Here is a 27569-nt window from a genome sequence, read left to right as displayed (position 1 = left end):
AATTAACAGAAATATGTTTATATATTATGTTTTAATAAAAGGGAATTTCTAAGTAATTGTAGAAATAAGAATTTGTAATTCTACATACAGTTTAAAGTCCTGTTGGCTAATAATCCTTTTGTCCATTTGACATCCATTAAACTGCCTTGGACGCAGGGTGCCCTCTGGTGGCCACCATGGGAACTGCCTCACCAGTGTGCCTTCTGTTAATCCTCGGTTATCACTGAACAGCTGTGTTGATTCTGTCAGGACTACTCTGTTTCCACACAACAGGGTGTTGCTTTCCTCTCTACGCACCTTCTCTGCTCTGTTGCCTCCCATTTAGACTCTTATCCCTTTGACGGCTCTACTTTCCAGGCCCCTGCATGCCTTGCTGCCACGAGTTCTTTCTGCCTGTCTCTTCTATTCATAGCTAGTTACTACAGAGCCATCTCCCCTCTTCCTCTGTATGAATTAACATCTTAGTAAAAATGTTTAGTGGAAGTGAGGGTACAGACTGAGAAGGCTTTCTAAAAATGTGACACTGGAACAGATTCTACTGTCTACCTAGTTGCTTAAACTTGGCACTTTGCTCAGGATCCCCCACTTCCCCCGTGTGTCATCCCTACTGCTTCATGGCCTGTTTCAGTTTCTGGAATTCAGTTGCTTTCTTACCGTCCTTGGTCACCTTCAGACCTTTGGCATTTCGTAGAGTATTGGCATACCAATCATGCTGCTCTCTCTTAGTGCCTCCCTTCTTGTCGCTTGTCTGCCTTACCTTGGAGGACCCTGGGATGTTCTCTCTGCCTTTTTACTTCCTGCCTTCATCGGTTGACTTCTCCTTTGGCCAGGGGTCAGCTTCTCTAGGAAGCTGTTGTGATTCTGTTCTTTCTCTTCCGGGTTGGGTTCAGTTCACCTGTTCAGGTTGCGATAGGAGTTCCTTTCTCATAGCACTTAACTTATTGCGTGATGGTGGGTCTGCAGTACATTCTGCACATTACGATGTAGCAGGTTTTTTTCTTTTATATTCAAATGAGAGTGCTCAATACTTAGAGCACCAGTTCTTCTCTCTTTCACCCTGTAGGGATTTGGGGAAAGCTCTGGATTCTTTGAACAGTGAGTACACAAATGCAGCCTTTTGTTTATTTTAACTTTGTTTTTAATCAGTTTTATCCATCTGTTGGCTCTGGTAAGAATCCCTGATGTAGATTCTTTCTCATTCCTGTGCTTACACTGCCTGTCAGCACTGCTGTTCTATCTGCTTTTCACTCTTTGATACCTGCAGCCCCTCTCTGCTGCTGCTGCTGCTGCTGCTGCTGCTGCTTTTATGCTATTCCAGCTGTGGCTTTAAACATACTCCAGAGTCTCACTTTTGTCAGTTCACATTAAGTGGCCCATCCAGAGAAGTTAATGTTGTTACTCTCATTCTTTGGAAAAAATTTTGGATGAAAGGACAATAAATTAAGAATGCTCTGATATAATATCCTTTACATACTTAAAATTGCATTTATGTAGTATCTTGTACATATTTAAAATTGTGTCACTGACATTTTTGTTGAAAGGCATTAGGATTCTTGTGAGAAGTATCAAATTTGCATATCTGAAATCAAACAGCTATGCTTTCTAAAATGATTACAGAAAAGTTATGAATAAATTGTTTCCAAGCTTTCAATATGCCAACAATAGTAGTTAACAAATTTTCAGCTAGAGATGAAAGCAAATTTTCAAACATTGTCTTGTAAATATTGTTGAGATGATAGTCAATATTATGTTTGTATGTCATAGAAAAAGATTTATATGTTCTCATTAAAGTACCCAGAGAGACTTTACTGAGGAATCAGTTAAGTAGAAATAAATTTTGGGGCCTGGAGAGATTGCTCAGTGGTTAGGAACTCTTGCTGCTCTTGCACAAGGACCTAGTTTGGTTCCTAGCACTCCTGCCAGGCAGCTCACACTGCCTGTGGTTCCAGGGCCAAAGGTCTGATGCCACCTGCTGGCCTCCAGGGTCAGCTGTGCGTATGCATGCACACACACACACACACACACACAATTACACATGATTAAAAATAAAACTAAACATTTGGCTGTTGTCTCATGTATATATTGTTTGTAGTGTTGTTAATTATAATAGCCACTAACTTAATTTGATTAATCTTATTTGTATAGGAAACTAATACAAAGTGACAAAGTATTGTTTCACTTTTATTTGCAAGACTTTTAAGATAACATCAATTAGCTTTTGCTTTCATGATGGTTAATGATAGTTTTTGTCACTTCTATGTTTTTAACATCAACTGGCTAGTAAGTGTAGTATTTTCAGGGCCACATGGTAATACATTAATGAAGCATATACTGACACTTCTTTATGTGACATTAAAGTCTATGCAGTGTACTATGTACTTCAGAGTAATTATCAGTCCTTTCATTTGTTCTGCCTAGTCATTATTATGTTCTGACGAGATTAGTACTTATTCAAATGTTAAGTTTTATGCTGTTTTATCACTTCACATAACATTCTTTGAACAGGCTGACTAGTGAGCCCTTGGGATCTGCCTGTTTCCTTCCCCCTAATGCTAGGGGTTCCAGGCATGTATAGCGAGCCCTACCTGGCTTTTTTACACAGGTGGTGGCATATGAACTGAGGCCTCCATATTTGCAAAGCAGATATATAACATTTTTCTGGTGGTTACTGGTGAAATTCTTAATTGTACAGTATCTAATGGCTACTGTGACGTAAGGAGAAAAAGATGTTTTGCCAGGTGTGATTGGGCATGTCTGTGATTCCCTACTGTCTGTGAATGGTAGAGGGAGGAGGGTCAGGAGTTCAAGGGTAAGTAGGCTTGGGCTTATAGCAAGTTCCAGGCCAGCCTGGGCTGCAGGAGCCCTTTCTTTCCTTAATTACAAATTACTGGCAATTCATTACAAAAATGGTAAGATGATTACAGTGCTTTAATAATAGGTTGTTATATACTAACTGATCTTTCACATTTTTTGAACTGCAAGTTCATTTGGATTCCATTGATTATTAAAATTTGGTATTATTTTCTATAGGAATGCAACATTAAAAGTATCACTTTGTTCCATAGGGTCAGGAGAAATACGGCTTGTTAAATGTAACAAAAATTACTGAAAATGGGAAAAAGGTTCGGTAAGTATGAAATTAATATTTTTACATATTTATCTGATTAAAATAAATGAAAACTTACATTCTAGTAGAACTGATAGAGCAGTTTAAAACAACTTTCAACCGTGTATTTTCTAGTAAGCTTGCCATGAAGTATTTCCTTAGTTAACATATTTGAAAATAATATTCAGAAATAATAAAAGGATCCTAAAGAACATTTGCTTTCTTTTGATTATTGTTTTCAACATGCAGTTAGTGGTGGTGCATAATAAAAAGCAAAGATACACTGACTACTGTAGGAAATCCTTCACCAGTGTGTGTTCCCCTCTCAGGTCCCACGGCATAAGTGCCTTCTTCCAGAGAGGATTTACATGTGGGTGTTTGTATAATGATAACTGTTTAGTTTTTTTGTTTGAGACAGGGTTTCTTTGTGTAACAGCCCTAGCTGTCCTGGACTCACTTTGTAGACCAGGCTGGACTTGAACTCACAGAGATCTGCCTGCCTCTGCCTCCCGAGTGCTGCCATTAAAGATGTGCTGCCATGCCCGGCTGTAGATGACATTATTAATCATGGTCTATTTTATATTTTCCTTGGAGATGGTTCCACTTCATTAAATCAGAGCTGGCACAGCATGTGCTGCCGCAATATAGTTAGTCACTAGCAAGTTAATCATTATCTGCAGGAATGTAATGAGGCCTACTGTTGGCAGGCATTTAGGATGCTTACAGTTTTTGCTATTACATACAATATTACACTGAATGAATGTTTTGCTTAGTTAATTTTGCAAATGTGAGTAGAAATGCTTACTTTGCAAATATGAAGGCCGCAGTTCAAATTCCCACCACCCATGTAAAAAAGCCAGGTGGGGCTGCACATGCCTTGGTCCGCCAGCATTAGTGGGGAATAAGTAGGTAGATCCCAAGGCCTCACTGGTCAGCTAGCCAGCCTAGCCAAAATGAGGTTCTGTTCAGTGAGAAACCCTGTCTGAAGGCAGTAAGGCAGAGAGTGACGGAAGAAGACATTCAGTGTTCTGCTCTGGCTTCTGCATGTATATTCATGGTCATGTGCACCTGCATACTTGCATGCAAATACCACGCACGCACACACACAACATTTTTTCTTAAAAAAATGAAAATAATTCTTTCTTTTACATCTAAAGTTGTAAAGGGAGAAAACATCTTTTATAATAGGAAGAGAGGTGTGAAATAGATTCACAAATAAGTGAAAGTTATCCCAAAACAATATAAAAGAGGTCCACACACAAAATGAAATATAATATAAAACTTAATGAACAGTGTTAGAATCTGCACTGTGCTGAACATGTAAATAGAATATTTGGGTCTTCTAAAACAAGGGGTACTCAGAGTGAAACAGAGCACTGTGCTTAAAAACAGCCTAAAGTGATTTAAGAGATATGAACAGGCATGTTAAGGTTTAAAAAAAAAATAAAGTAGGAATAGGAACCTAGCAAAGGGGAAGTGCATTTGAAGTATTACAAATATGGATGTTCTAAATTGGCAAAGAAGGGAGCCAGAGAGATGGCTCAGTGGGTATGACGGCTTCTTGCGCAGCCATGAGGGCCCGAGTTTGAATCCCAGCTCTGCTGTAACAAGTCAATCATGGTATCACCACCTGCCTGTAACCTCAGTGCAGCAGGGGCAGAGACAGGAAGGTCACTAGGACTTGCTGTCTGCCAGCCTAGCCCCAAATAAGAGCTTCAGGTTTGGGCAGAGACCTTGACCTAAAGGAATAAAGTGGAGAGTGATAGGTGAGAGCACTTAATGTTCTCTTCTAGCCTGTGCATGTGTGTGCATGCACTCACAACCATGCACATATACTGTACTTACATACACACATGTATACATACATGCATAGAATAACAGCGTGCTGAATTGGTTCATGGGAAGAACTAAGCAACAGCAGTAACCATTGATGGGCTAAGGACATAGTAACTCGGGGCTGGAGAGATGGCTCGGTGGTTAAGAATCCAGTCTGCTCTTCCAAAGGACCCAGGTTCAGTTCCCAGCACCCACATGGCAACTCACAAGTGTCTGTAACTCTAGTTCTAGGTGATCTGACACCCCCAAAATAATGCACATAAAATAAAAAATTAAATAAAAAAAAATTAAAAAAAAAAAAAAAAAAAAAAAAGGACATAGTAACTCAGTTGCTGCAGTGCTTATTCCACAGACACCAAGCCCTGGGATCAACCCCCAGCCCTGGGAGCGCAGATGGGATCAGAAAGAAGTTCAAGGTTATCCTTGGCTACATATTGAATTTAGGTTCAGCCCCAAGACACACAAGACCTTGACTTAATTACACTTTATTGGGCAAAACAAAACAGACAAAAACAGTTGTCCATAGACTACAGGAAATAAATGGGAAAGTAGATCTCATTGATAGGTATTGAACAAGCCTAAGTCTTTGCAGAATTCCCACACAGCTGGCTGTGTGTGACTGCATAGAAACCATACTAAATCTCTATAGCACATGAAGTTCACCCTTCAGTTCTTTTATAAGATAATTTTATTCTTATTTGCAAATACTAATCTAGGCTTGATGTAGATAGAAAAATAAATTCTCAAATAATATAATTCTCACTCCAATGAGAGAAACATATAAGCAAAAAAAAAAAAAATCTTTAATGGAAAATTTAAGATAGTGAATCAGGGAAGTTGAGTTGATTCTGGCCAGACTGTGGCATTAGTCACCTTTAAAGCTGTTAACAGGAACACCAGTAGCATTGCACATGTTATTGCGGACAGTTGGGTATTTTGGTTACAGTTATTTGATTCTTACGTTTCTGACTGACCTCATTTGTCTTGTTGGATTCTATGAATGCCATTCGAATCACATATATCTGTTGTAAATTGTTTAAGTAGTAATCACAAGGTTGGGGGTAACAGTGCTGAACGGTAAGTAGGTCTTGGTTTCTGATGGTTGACAGTGCTGCATTTCATCTGTACAATTGCAGAAAGAACTGGCTGTCTTCTTGGGCAGTGTTACAGGGTTCATCTTTACTTTTTACGAAAACTCAAGGAAGCAGTACAAGCTGGGTAAGTATTTCTCTGTGGAGGTGTTATACACTTACATTATGTAAGCGGCATAATATCTGAATGTCAAGGGTCTGAATTTCCAAAGTTCTTTAAGTAAAACATTTGTGCATACATATAAAAAAAAGACATTTTCCTAAAGATGCATTTTGACTTACAGGAAACTGTTAGAAACTGGCTGGCTCTTTTAAAATCAGCAGTTGGCTTTATCCTTTGAACTGACAGCTTGCAACGTTAGCACTGCGGAATATTGATTCCTTTTCAAGATATCTAAGCTTTTCTGTTTTTAATTATTATTTCAGATATTTATGTAGAAAATAGGTAGTCACATGTCTTAGCCCACCTTTGCCTGTTTGACCGTTTGTAGCCAGGAGGTGACTCAGATGTTCATGCCGTGATGTCAGGCAGCTTTTAGGAGAAGAAGAAATGAGGACTTTCTCTGTGGGCTGCTGGCACTATTTATTTTGCTGTTTTCTGTTGTTCCTCAGTTGTTACAGTTACAGTGACTTACAGTTGCTAAGGTTTTGAAGCTAGCATGTTCTAAGTGCAAAGGGTTATGTGCATCCTATCCTTCTACTCCAAGACAGCCTCTTGTCATCCTTTGCCATCATAGATGGGACATCGAGGTATCAACATTCAAGTAACTTTAATGAGACTTTACAGCTACTAAGTGACAGATCTGTGTTTAGAACCTTGAGAGTAGCTCTAGAGTGCATGCTTTGGGTATTTCTAGAATTTTCAGTAACTGCAACTGAAGTGTCAGTATACCAATAAAAGTTAAGGTGAAATGATTCTAAATGTGTCTGGTCTGTCTTATATCCTACGGTAATCAGCATTTTCTTACAAATACTGATTTTTTTCCCAAATTAGCCTAGAACTTGTGGTTTTATGTCTGAAGAAAGAGAAGCCTATTGACACACTCAGCAGCTTTTTGTTTCTACATTTGTTATGCAAATACTTTATGAATACCAAGGGTATGTAAGATACCTCTTAGGATTACTGGGCATAATTTGAAAGAATTTTAGTTTTGTTTCTCTGCTGAGCCAGAGACTGTAGCAAACGTGGGTAAAATCTGTCCCCCTTCTGCAGTGGAGTAGCTGCTGCCTGCAATGTGAAAATAGCTTCCCTGTAGCTCTCAGAAAGTTCTGTGCTAAGCTGAGCCCTCCCTGAGCCACTTGGATTGAATGACAATAGGTATAGTTCTTTAAAAGTTATATGCACACTAAAATTCCAAGAGACCATTGGAAGAAATAGTAGGCTCTCCCACCTTACACTTGTCCAGGCTCATCCACTCTCTTTACATTTCTTCCTTTTAAATAATTGTTCTTTACTTTTTTTCCCAAAGACTAGTTACAGTTGAGTAAATGAAAATACACAGTCCACCTCAATTGAGAAAGCTACACACATACACAAAAATAATACATCACACAAACATCATTAGATACTGAAGCCTCCTCATTCTCCTTCTTGTCCTACCCTCCCCCCCCCCCCCTCCAAAACAGAGTTTCTCTGTGTAGCCTTGGCTGTCCTGGACTCTTTGAAAACCAGGCTGGTCTCAAACTCACAGCTCTCTGCCTGCCTCTGTCTCCCCAAGTGCTGGGATTAAAGATGTGAACCACCACTCTCCCCTTGTGAATCATTCTTTCAATTAATTTTATCTCTGTGTGGTGGGGAAGAGAGTGAGACAGGGGAGTTGGAGGAAGGAGACTGATGGTGTGGAGGGCAGAGGCAGCTTTCAGAGGTTGTCCTTCTGCCAGGCCAGTTCTGGGGACTGAGCTCTGGTTGTCAGGCCTTCTCAGCAAGCACCTTTATTCACTGAGACATTTCACTAGCCCTTGGAGCATTCTTTTAACATTCCCCCCAATAGAACTATTTTTAGGACAGGTTTTCCTGTTGTGAGTGGCTGTTCTATGAACTGAGCTGTTTTGCAGATGACTGGCACCTCCACCTCTCACTTAACTAGGACTAGACATTGTTAGATGTCTCACAGAGGACAAAGATCACTTCTGTCCTGGTATTCTAGAGAAAGGGGAAGGTAAGCTACATACATATGGCTACATGCAGGAACCGACTTGGAAGGGGCCACAGGACATTGCCTTGTAGTCCTCAGGAGAAAGGGCAGGAGTTTCTGAGATGAGAGGCTGGGCAAGATGGCGGAAAGCCTGATGTGAATCCTTTCTGTTAGCCCTCAAGTGTTCTGTTGTGAATATAGGCTAGGATGTGCTTGTTTATGATATAAAATTTAAAACATTCATCTTAAAAATAAACATGAAATTTTGTGATTATAAAATACTCTGAGTTCTAGGTCTTTGTGAACACATTTGGGAGTTAGCTGTGCTAGTGTGATGTTTGCTTGCAGGATTGTGTTCTTACGCTCCCTGGTTCCATTGCACTCTTTCCCTTGTGCCCCATTCTATCATTGTGTGTTATTATGAAAGCACATTCTTTCATTGCCCCAGCAAGTTGTTTTGTCAACAAGGCTCAATCTGTGAGCTCTTGCTTTTTCTGCTTTCTTCGGGAAAGAAAAAAATCTGTCCATCGTTAGACATAAAGTCTGATCCTGTTTCATCCGTCACTGTTTGTCTAGTTGCATTCCCTTACTCCTGGTTGGGGTTTTTGTTGTTTGTTTTGGTTTTGCGCTGAATACATTGGTGGGGTGATTTCAGTAAAGTGGTACTATGCTTTGAGAAAAAATGTTGCCAAACATACTGATTCCATTTTTCTATTAAGTTTTGTTGTGTCACTGATTATGCTTAACTGGTTGGTTATATATGATCTTGCATCATCCTAACCATCCACACAACATGCTAGCAACTAATTAAATGATTGCTTTTGCTTTACTAAGTGTATATTCAAGCTCTACAACATTTGGGATGTCTCAGTTCTGCCCAGAATGTTATTGCGTCTGTTACAGCTTTGTGGTTGATTCAGTTACAAAGCAGAAATGTTAAAAGTAAAGAAATAACCTTATTTTTCTTTTAGTGGTTGATAGTAAATTCCATTTGGCCCCCAGTTCTTGTTTTGTTATAACAAGTACATTATGTAAGTCTGTACTACTCACTGAAGAGTTGAAGAAAAATGAAATAGTTGCAGTGTGGTCATTTCTTAAGTGCAAAGCTGCTAAGTAGCACACTGCTGTTACGGTAGGAAGTTACCTACAACAGTGTTGTTGAGTCTGATTCCAAAGGCAAGTATAAGTTGACATGACAACATTTTAGCAAATTAAACTTCAGAAATTTAGCAAATGTACACTTTCAGCAAATGTAAATTCAGGAAATATTTGTCATCTTTATTACCTGTAGATTGTAGTTCTCAGAAGTTTAAAAGTACCAAACCATTGCAGAACCATAGGAAGTTATTTTATTAAGTTATCAGCAGCATGCCATCTGAATAATTAAATATTTAACGCACATTTTCTTTCTGCTAATCACTTTCTTGTGTAGTTAACAAAACATAATAAATAGGTAACTGCTTTTTCTTAACCACCCATGTGATGTGTTTTCCTGTTCTTATTATGTTTCACAGTTCTTATTATGTTGCTAAAGGCTTTATAGCATCTGACTTACAATTTCTAGCAAAGGCTGAGTAAAATGATCAGGCTTAGGGTTTCTGTTGCTGTAAGTCAGTAGTTATTGGCAACATAAATAGTTGATAAGGAAGTAAGTCTTGAAAGCACAACATAGTATTAGAGGATGTTTCTTAGAAAATGTTTGGTGGCGTCTGCTTGTGATTTATGCATGTGATGGTAGGGCATTGCTTTAAAACAAACTTTTATATAGCCGCATACAGCATGGCATAAGTTATAAGAAACAGAACTGTGGAGCTGCAGTACACCCATGCTCACCTGTTTGCAGATAACAGCATTACCTCATATTCTTCTCTGGGAGTTACCATGATCATAGCCTAGCCATTGGAGCTGAGGGCCCATTAGTTTAAAGGCTCATCAGATTTAAATATACTTAGTTTTTAAATCTGAAAAGAGGAGGATTTAAGATAATCTGATTATTATATGTAGTTGGTCTTCTTTACGAATGCACATACCTATGTGTATATATCACACAAAGTCTTTTTCTCTTTTCTCTAAAATGAAGTTTGGGAGTAATCAGTCCAAACCAGAATTCACAGTGGACCTGAAGGGGGCAACGATTGAAATGGCATCAAAGGACAAATCCAGCAAGAAGAATGTATTTGAGGTAAAAAACTCACATTCCTCGCTTTAGTATGTACATGTTTTATTTTAGTCCTTTGTTGTGACAAATATAGGCAGAGTTTGTGACTAAGTCATTTGTACCACAATGTTGTAAGGGGTGTGTGTGTCGAGTATCTCATGACTTCATCTTAATGTTGCTGTGGCCCTAGAACTGTTCTACAGAAGTGAAGTTTCTCCTTGTCACTCCAAACCTTCGCAGCAGTGTGTGGTGTGGATCAGTGTTGTATTGCCACATAACAGACCACCCCAAAGCTAGGCAGCTCCGCAGAAGACCCTTCCTTGCTTGCTCCAGTTAGTTCCGAATGAGAGCATGGCTCTTCTGCTCTCAGTCGGAGCTGCCTCATTTCCCCACATGTCCTGTATTGGTTCATGGATAGGCTTCCCTCTCCCTAAGCTCTCTCTTTTTCAAGAGAACTAACACAGGCCTCTCTACATGGCAAGTCAGGGTTTCAGCAGGATGAGAGATGACAAGGTTTCTCAAGGCCTAGACTTGGAAGTCGGCCTACTTGCACTGTACTCTGTTATAACACAGCTCAGAAGCCTCGGTTGTATTTAGGGCCCTGTTAATAAGAGTTCACCTGGGACAGAGAACAGTGAAGTCCATTGCAGAAAGATGGGGGAACTTTTGAGATGTGTTTGTAAGCAATCTTCTATTTCCCCATTCTTGATAGCCTCATGTCTAAGCCTGTTATGCATGGTAGGAGGGTAGGCACTTGGGCTTTGTCAGTGTTTGTCAGAACCTACATGAATTTGCTCTTTATTGTCATGCCTTAGGAACCAACCAGACTGATCTCTGCTTCCCAAATACAGTTTCTTTCTGAGGCTCAAGACAAATGCTACGACAGTGATACTACTTTTTTTTTTAAAGGCCTTTGAATATTTATTTTAGTGTTTTTTGCTTTAACTTGTTTAACTTTGCTTTAACAGTTTAACTTGTAAACTGTTCTAGATTAGATTAATCTGTAGACTATTACAGATTAGCTTTGCTTTGCAGACACTGCTTTAACTTGATGTGGAACCTCTCCCCTGTCTAGAACAGCATCATTCAGTGTTGGAGGTTGGCTTGACCACCTGTCCAGAAAGAGGCATGAAAGGATGCCATTACTTCCCGAATCAGCTTTGCAGTTTGAATAGCTGGTTCCTGGATGAGAAAAGGATCCATAGTCAAATACATTTTGGGAATAGTATGTATTCTGTCCCTACTTTAGACAATTCAGTGTTCTTTAGACTGTCAAACTCCTGAGAAAGTTCAAAGGAGAGCAAACATCTTTTCAGACTTCTTTGACTCTGTGCTTTCCACGTTAATATTTCATCATATCTTACATTTATTTTATTTCATTTTTGAGGAATAGTTTTACTAAATAGTACTTAGGAAATAATGGGGGAAATGATTCTCAAAACAGGGTTTGGGAGAAAACTGCCAAATGTTCCTCTAGAAAAGCAAACTCAGTTATCAGCAGGAATGCGAAGGGTATTTACACAGTTTACAGTTCTTTCATTGAGGTGTGAAAAACTTAGACCAAAGAGATTAAGTTGGCTTTGGGTTTCATGTAAAGTAATGGATATCCTTTCTCAGCTCATGATTGGACAACTAGCAATATTTCTGATCAGAAGGGATGTGAAGGTTGGTGGGCTAGCTCAGAGTTAAAAGCACTTGCTGCCAAGCCTCATGACTTGAGTTCCGTCCCCAACACCAGAATGATGGGGGCAAGAACTGACTAGTTGTCCTCTGACCTCCATAATCAGGCCATCGTACACATGTGAACATGCACACAGTACTCAAATGAGTTAAATTAAAAGATAGATGTATATACATTCTAAAGGTGTGGCATTATTGTTGTTTGTGCTTTGTCTTCATCCTCAGTCAGTCTCTCTGTTAAGTAGAAAACTGAAAACCTAATATTTACATAGCCTTTCTCTATATTTATATTCATAAATTCCTGAGTAATGAAAACACTCTTAAGCTGTGTGTAATACTACAGACTTTTATTTCTTTACAGACGTTTCAGTTTTAATTGTAACTGCGTTGTTTTATACTTGAGTTTATTTTTAAATGAAAACTATACTATAGGATCCTGAATTACTAGGTTTTTATTTAGAATTTACTACAAAAACAATTCCATGCTCTATGAGATAACTAGACTGGTATTGATACTAACGAAAGGCATTCCCTAGATGCCTTGGTACCTCTCCTGCTCTCAGTACAAGACCCAGTGCACTGGAGATTGCGGGCTTTGAAGTACATGTTTTCCTTCTTTTATTTTTATTTTTTTAAAGATTTATTTTATTGTATATGAGTTCTTTATCTGCAGAAGAGGGTTGCTGGAAATTGAACTCAGGACCTCTAGAAGAGTAGGCGGTGCTCTTAACCACTGAGCCATCTCTCCAGCTCTGAAGTACGTGTTTTCATTAATTGTGTTAAAAGCACTGACTGTTCTTTCCTCACCCTCTTTTCTCTAAAGCTGAAAACTCGGCAAGGGACAGAACTGCTAATTCAGTCGGATAATGATGCTGTTATTAATGATTGGTTTAAAGTCCTTAGTAGTACTATCAGCAACCAGGTATGTATTTAACTTAAGTAAAAAAAAATTTTTTTGTCTTTGTTCTTGTTTTTTCGAGACAGGGGTTCTCTATGTAGCCTTGGCTGTCCTGGACTTGCTTTGTAGACCAGGCTGGCCTCAAACTCACAGCAATCCGCTTGCCTCTGCCTCCTGAGCGCTGGTATTAAAGACATGCGCCACCATGCCTGGCTAAGTAAAATCTTTTATTGCAGAACCAGTAGTGGTGCATGCACCTTTAATCCTAACACTTGGAAGACAGAGGCAGGTAGATCTCTGTGAATTTGAGGCTAGCCTGTTCTACATAGTGAGTTCCAGGATAGCCAGCGCTACATTGTGAGTCAGTCTCTCTCTCTCTCTCTCTCTCTCTCTCTCTCTCTCTCTCTCTCTCTCTCACAAACTGGAGAGCTGGTTTTCTAATTGTATTGCACATGCAAATTTCAGTTTACTGCATGTGTGCATGTATATGCTAACTTGGGTGGGAAAGGCAAAGGTCCCATTAGCAATCTGTGCCTAGTGATGTGATGAAACACTCTCACTTACAAAATATTTGTGGTCAGTGGATTTGCAGGAGTATTCCTATGGGGCATTGGCTCATGAGGAAGGGGCCAACAGTTGTTAGTGCATAGTACATACTCAGTGCCTGAATGCGTCGGAAGGGATACTGTTAGATGGAAACAGGCCAGAAGTCAGGTTTGAAGTGTATGCAGCTGTAGCTTCATCAGTGTTTCTAGTGACACCTTGTATACTTTTCTGCCTCTTCTCTTCTGAAGGTGTTCATTGCTCCCTCATTGGGCCACCAAAGCTATGTGTTCGCTACATTCTTAACCTCTCACTTGCACTGAGAAAAATGAAAGATAACATGTACCAGGGAGATGTTAGCTTTTCTAGCAAATAGATCGTGAAACTTAATATATGTTGTAATATTGTATAATGTATAATATTTTTACTTTTATCCCTTTATTTATCTCTGAAACCATGATCAACTTTATTTTCAAACCAAAATAAGAATAACCTTCTAAACTGGTTTCTTATTGGTGATCTTTTTGTCTGTCTGTGGCTTTGTTTTGCTTGCTTTTGGTAGTGTGGATCAGCCTGGGGCCTTGTGCATGCTGGCCAAGCACTCATCACTGAGCTCATTGCTAAAATGTGATTAGTTTTGGTTCATTCTTATGAACCCCCTGTGACCTTCATTAAATCCAACAACTTGAGCCCTGTCTGCATTTTTTCAGATTCTTTTTCTCTAGCCTGTATAAGTTTTCAGCTGTAATCACAGTCTATGCATCTATGCATTTATATACGTATATGAGTGCTTGTGTTCTGGGCAGCAAGCAATACTACACCACAACAACTCTGCAAAAGTTATAGTCAAAGGCAGGATAACCAGTGATGGGTATCTGCACCTGTGTAAGACGTGATGCACTGTAGTGATGAGGGAGTGTAACACTACAAAAACATTAAGAAGGGCTAGCCTAGGGAAGGCACTGCTGCATGAGTTCTTGCTTTGTATCCGAGGTCTCCAGAGCCAGGGAATGAGGCAAGTGGAGAAGGAGGAGCACATTATTTACTGTAGATGTGATAGTACCTACTGTTTTCATAGGGGAGAGCTGACCTTAAGAAACACCACAAAATGTTACCAAGAAACACTGAGTCTAAAAGACTCAATGATGTAAAGATGTGTTTCCTAAGTGATTTCTAGATGGGAGATTTTTGAGTCTCATTAAAGTTCCAATTAGTTTTCTGGTAGAATTTGAGAACCTTATTCTAAAATTCCCTTACAGATAAAAGGGCCTAAAAGAAGGAAGTAAAGGACCTGCTGTGCCACATATTAGAACTTTATAAACCTGTATTAATCAGTGGAGCATCATGTCTATGCTGGATAGCCATACAGATCTGTGGAACAGAGTAAAGTACCCAGAAACAGACCAACCTACCTGTGGACACTTGGTGCCAGATACAGAACTGGAACATGGTGCTTTTTAGTAAACAGTACTGGGTATCCAAGAAGAAATGGGGGCCCTTCCTTACACCGCAAACAGAATAAATTCAGTGGCATAGACCTCAGTGAGCAAGACAAAGCCCTTAGCTTTGGGAATAATTCAGTCCACTTTCTCATCCTGTACAAGTTGCCTTGGTGAGGCTGTAGAAGAGGCGTGGGCACTTTTCAGCACCTCAGGTCTGTCTCGCACTGGTGCTTCCACAGTGTAATAATATGCTCATAAACTGCCGTCACAGGCAACATGGCTGTCATTTCCAGGAGAGTAAGTCTCACCCTTTGTACAAAAAGTCACTGCTTTGTCTTTTATCACCTGAATTCCTAACTGCTGATGTGCCACTCACATATAATGTCAAACGAGGCAGTTACACCTAACAGTCTATGAATTACCATCTGTATTGTTCTTTTAGAGGTGAAAGGTAATGTCATCAAAGGTGGGAACATACTTCAAATCATGCGCATTAAACACTATGGTTCATTCTACAAATTATGCTGTTCAGCTACAGCAATATTAGCAGTAATATGTGTTTAGAAAACCTCTCACCAACAGGCAGCAGAGGCCAGTGAAGCAGCTGAAGAGGAGGCACCAGATTCTCCTGGACTAGAAAAGCAGGATAAAGAAAAGGACCAGAAGGAGCTTAAAAAACTTCGCTGTAAGTTGCTTTCTCATTGGTTGGTGGTTTTAATGAACTTCTAGTGTCTTCTAGATTTTAAATAAATGCCCGTATAAAAATGCAGTCTCCAGTATTAGAAAAGTGACAGGGTTAATTAAGTACTCTCTTGCTAGCGCATTGTCATGTTTAACCATAGTGTGCATCCTATCATATAATAATATGAAAGGAGGATACTTAAGAGAGAATAGCACACTTCTCTTGAGGCCTCTAGGAAGTTGAACTTTGTTGAGTTAAAAATATGTCGTTTTGTATAGGATGTTAGACTTTTGGAAGTCTGAAGTCAGGACGATCACTCCACATCCACTCCTACCCAGGCACCAGGCAGCTCACTGTCATGTGCTCATGCACTGTACAGCCATGCACTTGGACCTCAAGAGCTGGGCCCCCGGCTTTAAGAAAGATGGTTGCGAATGCAGGCCTTGTGGAGTATGTTATTGATATTGGCCATCAGCCAAAGGTGACTCCACACTTTTTCTGGTTTAATCCACAGCTAAGGATTTTCTGGCCTTGTAGTTAAGTGATTAGAAAGTCACTTCTACTTTTGTTTTCCAACAACATAATGAAGATTTTACACACAGACACATCCCCCCCATACCCCCCCTGCCACCAATTGTTAACACAGAGTTTTGTGAATTTTGAGATAGGTTTCTATGTCTTTGAGCTACCTATGAAGCCCAGGCTAGCCTTGAATTGTTGATCCTCCTGCCTCTGATTCTCATGTAGTGGGATTATAGGCGTATGTCACCAAGCCTGGCTTAAACTTTTAATTCTTGATTCATATATTCTGTGCTCTTAGTGCTCCCAATTATTTTTAACAAATGTAATTGAGAATTTCATGTTACTGTAGCTTAAAAATCAGGATTGAAGGTAATAAAGAGCAGGTTCTATATGCTCCATTTTTTACAACAGTCCACACAATCATGAGAGTATCAGATACAAATATGTGGACTTCTCCAACTCTTAAGCACTTCACCAGGATTGGAATTTTGGATTGTGTTGTATGGTCATTTTACCTTCTGACACTGGTAGAAAAGTAAAGTCACTTAGATTTGACTCATACCAAGCAAAGCACAGGTACAGTCTACCTTTAGTTATAAAAATGAAAAATTTTGCTTAAAATTAGAATAACCATTTCTGTCATTTGTTTGACCATGGGGTTGATGTGTTTTGAGCCATCTGTGTAGAAATTTTTATTAGAAAAGTTTCCTAAAATACCTAATTTTTGTTTGTCTTAAGCAATGAAAGGGTCCAGCATGGATTCTTCAGAGCAGAAGAAAACTAAGAAAAATTTAAAGAAGTTTCTTACCCGACGCCCCACTTTGCAAGCTGTTCGTGAGAAAGGTTATATCAAAGGTATATAGGAGAAGTAGTGTTTTCAGTAATGAGTGTTGGCTGGATCAGAAATAAGGTGTTTGAAGTTAAAATTGGACATTTCCATTTTTCATTCGTTAAGTTTTCAGCTACAAGATGAAAAGCATTTGAATAATTAGTTGATTCTTTAAAAGTGCACATGTAAAGTGTAGCTGAGGCATGGAGCCAGGCATAAATCCCAAACTACATTTTTGAAGCCTGTATCAGAGGGCAGGTGAGATGTGTGTAGGGCGTTGCTCTTCTTAGGGTCATCACAGTGAGGCTTTGGCTCTGCATCGCAAGGAGCCGAAGTTAGGAGTGTGACAGATAACCACAAAGGACATGGGAGAAGACAAGAACAAATAGCTCTGTGCCTGGCTGTTTGCTTTTAGCTCTACTTTAAGGTAATTTTTAAATTAGTAAAAGATATTTCTCCCTTAGTATTTTGTATGTTTTAAATTTTATTTACAACCACCCTAATGCATTAACAAATGAAAAAGTATTCCTTGAAAGCACACGTGTCTCCATATACCTTCAGTTGCCTATAATTGTGTTTAACCCTGAAGGTTAAAGTTTTAAATTTGTGACCAAAACTAGTGGCATTTATTCATAAATAATGGTGAAGGATATACATAATGTACATATATGAGGCTGATTAAGAGGTTTGCAACAGACAATCATCAGACATGTTTGTGAAGCATCTTCTCAGTTGAAAAACAAAGATGAGTCCTATTAAGACATATATAAGACTTATGGAATACGTAAGAACTAACTGATTCACATTAGCAGCTGTACCTGAGGTTGACTGTGCACGTCTATATCCCCAGTGCTTGGGAGGTGAAGGCAGAAAGATCTGGAGTTCAGGGTCACCGTTGGCTCTATAACCTAGTATGGGTTAACTGAGACCTGTCTCAAACAAACAAAAACTGAAACATGGGGTTGAGTCAGCAAATAAGAAGAATGTATACTGCCCCTACAGGGGACCACTGTTGGGTTCTCAGCACTCTTGTTGGGTGGCTTACAGCCTCCTGTCAGTCCAGCTTCAGGGGAGCCACATACACAGACACAAAATAAAAATAACTAAAACCTAAGCAAAACAGAGTAACAATCTTGAGGTTATAGATAAGTACTTCTGGTCAGTTTACTGTTTAGAGCCTTCAAAAAGGTGACAAAAGGTCATAGAAACAACTGTTAATTTGCTCCTCAGGCTTTTTCACTGAGAAATACTGAGTTGTCCCCTTGTAGAGTTACTCACCACTCCAGACATATTGTTGTCCTGGATACTTAGCCCATACACACAGTGTCTGAACTGTTTACCTAAAAGATTAATGGGACAACTTTTGAAACGCATTGTATGGGACTGGGTATCGGCACAGGAAGGGTACATGGCTTGTTTTGATAGTTTTCAAATTACTGTGGCAAGCAGATAGGTAACATGCAGAGATGAGTGTGGTGAGGCTTCCATAGTTCTCAAGTAGAAAGTGACTGGAAAGCTGCTGTCTTAGTTACGGATAGTCAGATTTTTCTGAGGTGATGTTTGCCTGAGACCAGAAGTGAAGAAGGGAGCCATGTTTAGGGAAGGGCTCTCTGCAGGAGAATTAAGAGTACAAAGCTTTCCGCAAGAGTGGCTTGTGCTCTTGGAGTTTATTCTGGAAGACTGTGAAGTTGACGGAGGCACATGTGGCGAATGGTGTTAGGATCCCTGTGTGTTTTCTCTTGCACTCTAAAGGATTTAGCCATTTCCTGAACTGACCTTTAGCAAATGATTAATTTTTTAAAAATCAATCTTTTTCAGATCAGGTATTTGGATCTAATCTTGCTAATCTGTGTCAGAGAGAGAATGGGACAGTGCCAAAATTTGTGAAGTTATGCATTGAGCACGTTGAAGAACACGGTAAGAAAACACTTCCAAGTTTTGTTTCACATTAAGCAAAACAGCTTGTTGTTTCAGCATCAAAATTCCTTATGTCTGGGTCAGCAAGATGCCTCAGCTGGTAAAGGTGCTAGCCATGAGGCCTGAGGACCTGAGAGAGAACAAGAGCTATTTTCTATTTTCTACAAGCACTGTGGCACCCCTCACACACAACATGGGGTAAATAAGTGTAATAAAAGCCCTTGAGGATTTTATGATTGAGTGAGGCAACCAGAAGTTCCTATATCCCTGAAATGTATTTTTAAAGAGATACTTTGTTTGCAAAAATATTACATAATTTAACCTGACTCAAATGAAGACTCCAGGTATCCTTCAGGGTTTGATATGTCCCTACAGTATCAGCCCAAGACATTTGGAGTTGCCAGTGTTTAAATGGAAACAGTGATGACTGTGAAACTAAGCTCAGGGACTGGTGTGTCAGTGTGAGTGCTCTCAGGATGCTGGTCACTCAGCAGGAGAACACTTTAGTGTTACAGTGGAAAGGAGAGCACAGCTAGAAAGTAGCTATGAAAGCGCCAGAAAGATTTCCCAAGTGGTTGTACCAGTTTGCATTCCCACCAGCAATGAAGGAGTGTTCCTCTCTCCACATCCTTGCCAGCATGTGGTGTCGCTTGAATTTTTTATCTTAGCCATTCTAATGGGTGTAAGATGGAATCTCAGAGTTGTTTTGATTTGCATTTCTCTGATGACTAAAGACATTGAGCATTTCTTTTAAGTGTTTCTCAGCCATCGACAATCCTCTGTTGAGAATTCTCTGTTTAGTTTTGAACCCCATTTCTCAATTGGGTTATTTGGTTTGGTGGTGTTTAATTTCTTGAGTTCTTATATATTTTGGATATTAGCCCTTTGTCAGATGTAGGGTTGGTGAAGATCTTTTCCCAGTCTGTAGTCTGTCGCTTTGTTCTGTTAACAGTGTCTCTGCCTTACAGAAGCTTCTCAGCCTCATGAGGTCCCATTTATTAATTATTGACCTTAAGGCCTGGGCTGTTGATGTTCTGTTCAGGAAGTTGTCTCCTGTGCCAATGTGTTCCATGTTCTTCCCCACTTTTTCTTCTAACCAATTTAGTGTCTCTGGAAATCTATCTGGCGCTTTCTCAGAAAACTGGGAATAGGGCTTCCTCAAGAACCAGCTATTCCACTCCTTAGAATATACCTAGAAAGTGCTCCACCACACAAGCACATATGCTCAACCATGTTCATGGCAGCCTTACTCATAATAGCCCGAACCTGGAAACAGCCTAAATGTCCCTCAGTTGAAGAATGGATAGAGAAACTGGTACATTTACACTATGGAATACTACTCAGCTATTAAAAACAAGGAAATCGCGAAATTTGTGGACAAATGGATGGGACTAGAAATTATCATAATGAGTGAGTTAACCCAGAAGCAGAAAGACTCACATGGTATATACTCACTTATAATTGGACACTAGCCCAAAACTCATGTCCCACGGAAGTCTTCATTTACCAGGAGATTGGGATAGTTGTGAGACTCTAGGTAAGAGAAATATAGGAGATGGGGAAATAGAAGGACCCAGAGGGTCCTAGAAACCTACAAGAAGAGCATCATGATGGGTAGATCAGGGGCCAGGGGAATCTGCTCAAACTATTGCACTAACCAAGGACAATACAAGTGGTAACCATCGAACCCCTACTCTGATCTAGCCAATGGACAGAACATTCTCCACAGTTATGTGGAGAGTGGGGACTGACTCTGACATGAACTCTGATGCTCCATATTTGACCACCTCCCCTTGGTGGGGAGGCCTGATGGCACTCAAAGAAAGAATAAGCAGGATATCCAAGATGAGACTTAATAGCCTATGACCATATAATAGGGGAGGAGGTCCCCCTCAGTCTTAGACCTAAGGGAGGGGAATAGTGTGAAAGCGGGAGGGAGGGAGGAATGGGAAGATACAAGTGATGGGATAACAATTGAATTGTAATCTGAATAAATTAATAAAATTAAAAATTAAAAAAAGTAGCTATAAGTCCCCTGTAGGTCATGTCCCGAGACAACCAGTTGGTGTTTTTATTTAATTTAAGCATGTAATTATACTAGCTTCTCGTGACTGGGAGTATACTGACTACAGTCACAGCATCCATGTGCGTCAGAGCCATCCAGCCCAGTTAGCACCTGTGCTAGTTAGTTTGCAACTTCTGTCACTTTCAGATGTTTTGCCCATTGGCTCTTGTCAATGTGACAGTCAAGGCTCTGCACTGTTTGTTTTATTTGAAGCCATATGATTAGGCATATGCTTTGTTCAGTATGCACAGCTTTGTTATTTAATGAATATTTAATTTTTAGGTTTAATTATATGAATTTCAAACAGCATACATATTATCTTGTGCTATGTTCTTTGTAGAACCACCAGTTACTGATAAGTCTACCATAAGCAATTGGTGTGACAGACATTGTAAAGAGTGCCAGCTTTTTCAGTATGTGTGTTCACATTATAAAATCATATGCAAAAAATGCATAGGTTGATCTTACCTTTACTTTTTTTTTAATGTTGTAGAGGAGTTTATTAAATGAGCATGGGGGGAGAAGAAAAAGGGGGAAGGGTACCCCAGCGAGAGACAGAGACAGGAAGAGTAAAAGGGGTAAGAGAGAGAGCCATGTGGACGGTTTATCCTTTCATATGGCCCTGGGCAAGGCCTCTTCTCCGTAGCAGGAACCCAATGACATCCTTACCTTTACTTTTTAAACTATCCCTTGGAATTACCAAGTTTATCTGAGTTGTGGGTACTTTGAGTTTTGTGAGATTCTTTTCATGACCTAAGCTGCAGTGTACATGATAAACTTTAAAATGACTGCTGTTTATTAAACAGAATTCGGAGTACCTTGCCACCTCATTCCCTTGCCAAGAGTTTAAAAAGCCGTCTCTAAGAAGAGAATATTTGTGCATTGGATTTTCAGCTAATGCTAAAAATATAAATTCTGAGGCTGGGTGCAATGCAGCCCAAGCAGCTGAAGCAAAGGATGGCTTGAGCCCACGATTTTGAGGCCAGCTTGGGCACATGGTGAAATCCCCAGGTGGAAACATGAATCTTTAGAAGCAACAAATGAGCTTATTTCAAACATGAAATATTATTTCTTTTTAGGTTTAGATGTTGATGGTATCTACAGAGTGAGTGGCAACCTTGCAGTGATCCAGAAGCTGAGGTTTGCAGTCAACCATGGTAAGATGCACTCCCTGCTTGTACATCCATAAGCCTCGCCCATGACGTTAAGAATTCGTTCAAAGCAGTGTTTAAAATGTCTTCCTCTTGCTGTTTTTAGATGAGAAACTGGACTTGAATGACAGTAAATGGGAAGACATTCATGTTGTCACTGGAGCTCTCAAAATGTTTTTCCGAGAACTACCAGAGCCTCTTTTTACGTTTAATCATTTCAATGACTTTGTTAATGCAATCAGTAAGTGTGCTGTTCTACTTAGTTTTTTTCTTGATATTGAAAATCATTTTAGAAATTAAGCTATTTCATTGTTCAGTCTTTTTTAAACAAGTTTTTCCAATGAATTGTGTAACTCCAGAAGTTTTCAATTCAACCACCAGATGTCACTGTGTTTCATCAAACATCAGCTTCCAGACTGTGTTGTTGCCTTTCATTCTGTAAGAATTTGCTGTAAACCGTCTGCTTATTACTGTTTTAGAACAAGAACCGAGGCAGCGCGTCACTGCCGTTAAGGACCTGATTAGACAGTTGCCAAAGCCAAATCAAGATACAATGCAGATTCTGTTTAGACACCTCAAAAGGTAAGAAACTGTATGGGTAGGAAGTGTGGGAAAGTACAATGGGACAGCCTGTGGGACAGGGTCACCCAGACCTCATTCTGTTCCCAAGTGTGTCACTTGCTGTTTTTGTAAATTTTCAAAAGAAATCCAACTTACAGCGTCTATTTCTTCTAATAAAATGCTTTGGTGTGAAGACTTTGCTAAAATATGTATTTTATGTAAAGTGTTTATGTGATGCTTATACAAGGTGTTCTGACAAGACTGGAGTTACTTAACATGAAGGTGAGCTGGCTTAAGTAAGGCATGTTACGTTATTTTAAAACAACTTTTGTGGCTCTAGATCACTACTACCAGCTACTTTAATAGCTGATTTTGTTTATGCTATACAAAGAACACTGAAGCAGTAAAGTAGGGCTGGCAAGATGGCTCAGCATGTAAAGGCATGTCCTGGCGAATCCAAGGTCCTGTGTTCAGTCCCCAGGACCACATGATAGAAAGAGATAACTGGCTCTCACAACTTGTCCTCTCACTTCCACATGTGCACTGTGGCGTCTGTGTACATACATATACACAACAAGTAAAATACTAAAGTTCCACAGAGAAAAGTTGTCATACCATTTAACTGAAAGTTTTAATGTCTATTCCCTGGTGAAATACCTTCTCCATGCAGAGGATAAATTGTTGTCACTTGAATTATAACCCATATTTAAGTCTATATCCTGTTTTGAAAACAAAGCTAAAATATCAACACATTTAAAGTTTGGCACAGTATGTAAATTAACCTTTCAACTGTTAATTAAAAAACAAGCTTCATGTAGCAGCCAAAGTAAAATCCACACAGGTAAGCACTGTATATGTTACCCAGCCGAGTGTGTGCATTTCTAAATGCAGACTGTTAGCTTCATAATGTAATTCAAAGTTTTCCTCTATTTTTAAATAAGTTTGTTTTGTCCCCCTAGGGTTATAGAAAATGGAGAAAAAAACCGAATGACCTATCAGAGTATAGCAATTGTTTTTGGCCCCACCCTGCTGAAGCCAGAGAGAGAGACTGGTAATATAGCAGTTCATACTGTGTACCAAAACCAGATTGTAGAACTGATTCTCCTGGAACTGAGCACCGTCTTCGGACGCTGACTCTGATTCAAAGCAACCTGTGGAGTGGATGCTGGATTCCGAGGTTTCAAGTAATAGACATGGTGTGTGTCGGTTTGGACCAAGCAGAGACTCGGATTTTGCACTTTTTTTGAGGGTCACAGAGGAAGGAGCGTGAAGATGCCAGCTGGGCCCTCATTTGCTGCTTTGTTGCAAGCAAACAGCAAGCTACAACTGTGTAATTTTGGATTCATTTTATCCTGGATGCTTGCATTCATACTCTGAATATCAGTAAAAATGAAAACTCAGATCCTAACCAGTCATATACACTGGATAATTTGGTAAGGAAAACTATGTGAGTCCCTTATGTCGTTGTCTTTGCTGTCCCCAATCTGGATAATGTAGATTCCTTCTCAGTGGCGTGTAAGCTCTTTACTTGGTACAATGATAGTCACTGTCAGTTATTTGTAAAATGTTCTTGGGCATTTAATGAAGTTGATCCATTTGAGACCTGTGTACTGCTTTTTTTCAGGGTTTTTGCATAAGTGGCAGTCTTAAGTGCCGAAGTTAATAGCCCAGATAGAATCCATGGGTGAAGGTTTGCTGTCTAATTTTCCCGTCTCACAGCATCCTTGCTGGATTCCTTAGTTGTTTGTTGGGCCAGCACACTGACAGTACTTAAAACACTGTGATAAACTGGAGTTCTGGTTAGTCTAAGTCAAATCAGGGTATTTGGTACCTGTCTTGCTGTACTGAATTTTAGCTAACAATCTTATTATATTTAGTGCCATATTGAGTTCTTGGTCTGACCCTGTGGAGACAGACATTGTTTGGTGTAAATATAGGCTAAGGACTTAATATAATTTAGCTTATGTATATAACTGTTATATAGGCTCAGAGTACATCTAACCCAGTGTTTCTAATCATGACATTGGTGTCCGTTTCCATGAATAGTAGGCTTCCTCCAAAAATAGGCCATTGTTTGGGAGAGTTAAGCTGTGCACTTTTCGGTTTTGATACATTTACAGGCAGATCATTGCAGTGAGCGTGGTACTGAGAAATACTGAATAGACTGGCTAAATAGTGAGCACACTACAGGAGGCACGTCTTAGGTATTTAATACATACAGAAGACGTTAGGAAGTCACTACCGAATTCTGACCCCAGCTTGTATGGGGAACCTGTGTAAATTAGAGGGATGTTGGGTAGAAAACAACACTGCGAAATTTGAGTATTTTCTTTTTACATTACTAATATAGATTGAGTTGTATAATAAAACAGGGTTTGGAAGGTTTTGTTACAGGGAGGCATGGTCTGTTGAAGATTTTTAAATGTATTTTTCTAGATTAACTGCTGTATATGAAATGTCTAATCTAATAAAGGAAACTATAATATGCTTAGAGTTTTTTTCCATTGGAAATGTGTATTTTGGTCCTTAATTTTGTGTTTTGTTTTGTTTTTATTTACTGGCATACTTTTATACCTCATTTTAGAAAATCAACCAAATCCATTTTTCCTGTGTCAGATCAACTTTTCTCACTTTCTGTTTTCTGTTCTTTCTGTACCAACATCTCCCTAACACAACACAGTTCTCCATCATCAGTGTTTGAAAGGAAATGATTTGTAACTGGTATTACTTTTCCTAGGATTGCATTTCTGATTCTCAGATTGCCCTTCTGGGGAACAGTTGTGTATGTGTGTGCGTGTGCGTGCTATCCAAAACCTTTCTCCTAGCTCTTGTGGCTAAGACACTGTATGTGTTGTTGTAACTCCTTAAATAGGTAACAGGCTGAGCTGCTTGACAGCTCACACAGATTGCTTTGGGTGGGGAGAAGTTCCAAATCAGAATTTATACACCTGAAGATGCCATTGTTAACACAGTGTGCTTTAGGGCTCTTGTGTCTTGATTATGTACCAGGAAATCAATTAGACTCAAGTCTGTGAGCTGTGGTGTTCTTGCTCTGGTAGTCATGAACATGTCAAAAGTTTAAGAGTGTCCTGTGGTTTTTTTTTTTTTTGTTTGTTTCAAAGTACATGTGTGTATGCAAAGTCTTTAATGTTGTATTGGTCTACCACTAATAATTGTATTGTAATAGTGTATGTACAATGAGATCAGTGTCTTGTGTGTTCATCTTTTGTGAATTAAAAATTATCAATTGTTTTTGTAGTAACAAATCCAGTAATATTTTCCTGTCTTGACAACTTGATTTTTTTTTTAGCACAAAATATATTAAAAGCTTAAAATAAATATTATTAGTGGAATTTCATTCACTAATAGGCCTTTCTTCAAAACATCACAAAAGCGACAAGTTGAAAGGAAATGTGTATTCATCACTGTTAACATTCTAGTTAGAAAAATAACTTCCTTAAGTTTTGTATCAGTGAGGTATATTGTCTTTTACTCTGAAGAATATAAAGTAGCTCTGAAAAGGTGTTTTGTTTTAGATAGAGGCAAATCAAGTTTATTTTTTCTTTTGTGAAGATTACCAAGTCATGAATTCAGCCAAACTTGAAATTTAACGGCATGTAGAGTATGGCCATACAAACACATCCACACATAAGTGTGTGCATAGCTATTGCCTGTGGAAGTGAAACTCACCAAAAGAGTGGCAGCAATGCCTGGCGCACACTCTGCCTGTTAGTGTCAACACTTACATCCTCGAAAGCCACAAAATGGAGAGGCAGTCTGCAGCAGCAGCAGAAACAGTTACTCCATACCTGTGCCAGGACTTTTTCCAGCCAAGTACACATGGACTCCTCCGGCATCTGTGTGAGACACGTAGAGGTACACAGAGGACAGCCTGCTCTCGCTGTCTGCTAGAAGTGCTTAGGAAGTACAGTTCTGTGCGGCTCACCTGGTGTCTGCAGTCCACCCCTCAGCCCTGACCTGATGGTCCTCATTAGGGAGGCACATCTCCTGTGGTTTATGACTAGAGAAAGATGTTTAATATGCCTGCTGTTCAGTTTGTGTCACAACAGTGTTGGAAATGTGGCCTCATTTTGTGAACATTTTCTAGTACAACTAATAAAGTCCTCTTAAATGTGACTTTTAGTTTGAGATGAAAGGAAAAAATAAGTGGGTACAGAAAACCAGCAGATTCTTAGTAATGGTGTTTTGAAGTCTCTTGGAATTTTGTGAGCTGTAGAGTCAGGCCAAGCTGAGCCAGAGTGCATACTGGAAGGGAGGGCGGGCCAAGGATGCCTGGTGAGATGGTCTCTATTCCAGGGCGAGTCTCCTCCATGCAACATGGCGGAGAGTATGTCAGCTGATTGCACTGTCAAGTATTAGCCATGTGTGGGTCCGGCATTTGAATGAGCCCTTCCCCCCCCCCCCCCCCCCCCACCCCCCCCCCCCCCCCCCGTCCTTCTACTATTCTCCCATGGGGCCGTGTGAACAGAAGCACCTTCTGGAGCTTACACACAGCACTTGCAAACAATGTAGTCATTGCACACACCACTACAATACACACTTAGCAAAGTCTGATTCCTTTCCTTCCTAAGCTCTCCCCTGATTTTCCTTCCTGTCAGTGTGTTCAGATAAACATGCTTTCCTAAAGATGGTTACTGATGCTGCTAGCCAGCTCAGCAAGTAGTTCTGATACTTGTGGTTCAGGGCAAGTGGCATTGAACCTTGTCCTGGACCTTACCTTCTTGGTGAACTCCATAGATGCTTCAGAATGACATGTGATGCTGAGGGGCTGAACAGCAGGGCCTCCAGGTGGAGTAATGGCTCAGTGACATGGAGGTCATCCAAGTCCTCTTAGCCTTTGTGCATTTTGAAAGTTCACATTTAGGCAAGAGCACTGGGAAACTCAGTCTCTTTAGCTGATAAATGAAAGGCTAGTTAGGGCCTTCAGCGTCT

General features: G+C 39.8%; 1 protein-coding gene across 8 annotated transcripts in view; it reads left to right on the top strand.

Moving 5' to 3' along the window:
• Nucleotides 1-24305, top strand: part of Arhgap12 (Rho GTPase activating protein 12) — a 100860-nt gene extending 76555 nt beyond the window's left edge. For 4 of the 8 annotated variants that reach the window (XM_051151180.1, XM_051151179.1, XM_051151176.1 and 1 more), the window contains 11 exons: nt 3066-3127; nt 6079-6160; nt 10249-10350; nt 12830-12928; nt 15454-15574; nt 16832-16948; nt 18741-18839; nt 21984-22061; nt 22162-22296; nt 22535-22637; nt 23576-24305. In XM_051151180.1, the coding sequence (XP_051007137.1) occupies nt 3066-3127; nt 6079-6160; nt 10249-10350; nt 12830-12928; nt 15454-15574; nt 16832-16948; nt 18741-18839; nt 21984-22061; nt 22162-22296; nt 22535-22637; nt 23576-23750 (1173 nt within the window). In that variant the 3' untranslated portion in view covers nt 23751-24305. The remainder of the gene's footprint in view (nt 1-3065; nt 3128-6078; nt 6161-10248; nt 10351-12829; nt 12929-15453; nt 15575-16831; nt 16949-18740; nt 18840-21983; nt 22062-22161; nt 22297-22534; nt 22638-23575) is intronic. The other 4 variants (XM_051151178.1, XM_051151183.1, XM_051151182.1 and 1 more) reach the window with 1 other exon arrangement.
• Nucleotides 24306-27569: the final 3264 nt, after the last annotated feature.

The sequence above is a fragment of the Acomys russatus genome, chromosome 9 (genome assembly GCF_903995435.1).
Source record: "Acomys russatus chromosome 9, mAcoRus1.1, whole genome shotgun sequence".
NCBI classification, from domain to species: Eukaryota; Metazoa; Chordata; class Mammalia; order Rodentia; family Muridae; genus Acomys; species Acomys russatus.
This window is presented reverse-complemented; position numbering and strand designations above follow the sequence as displayed.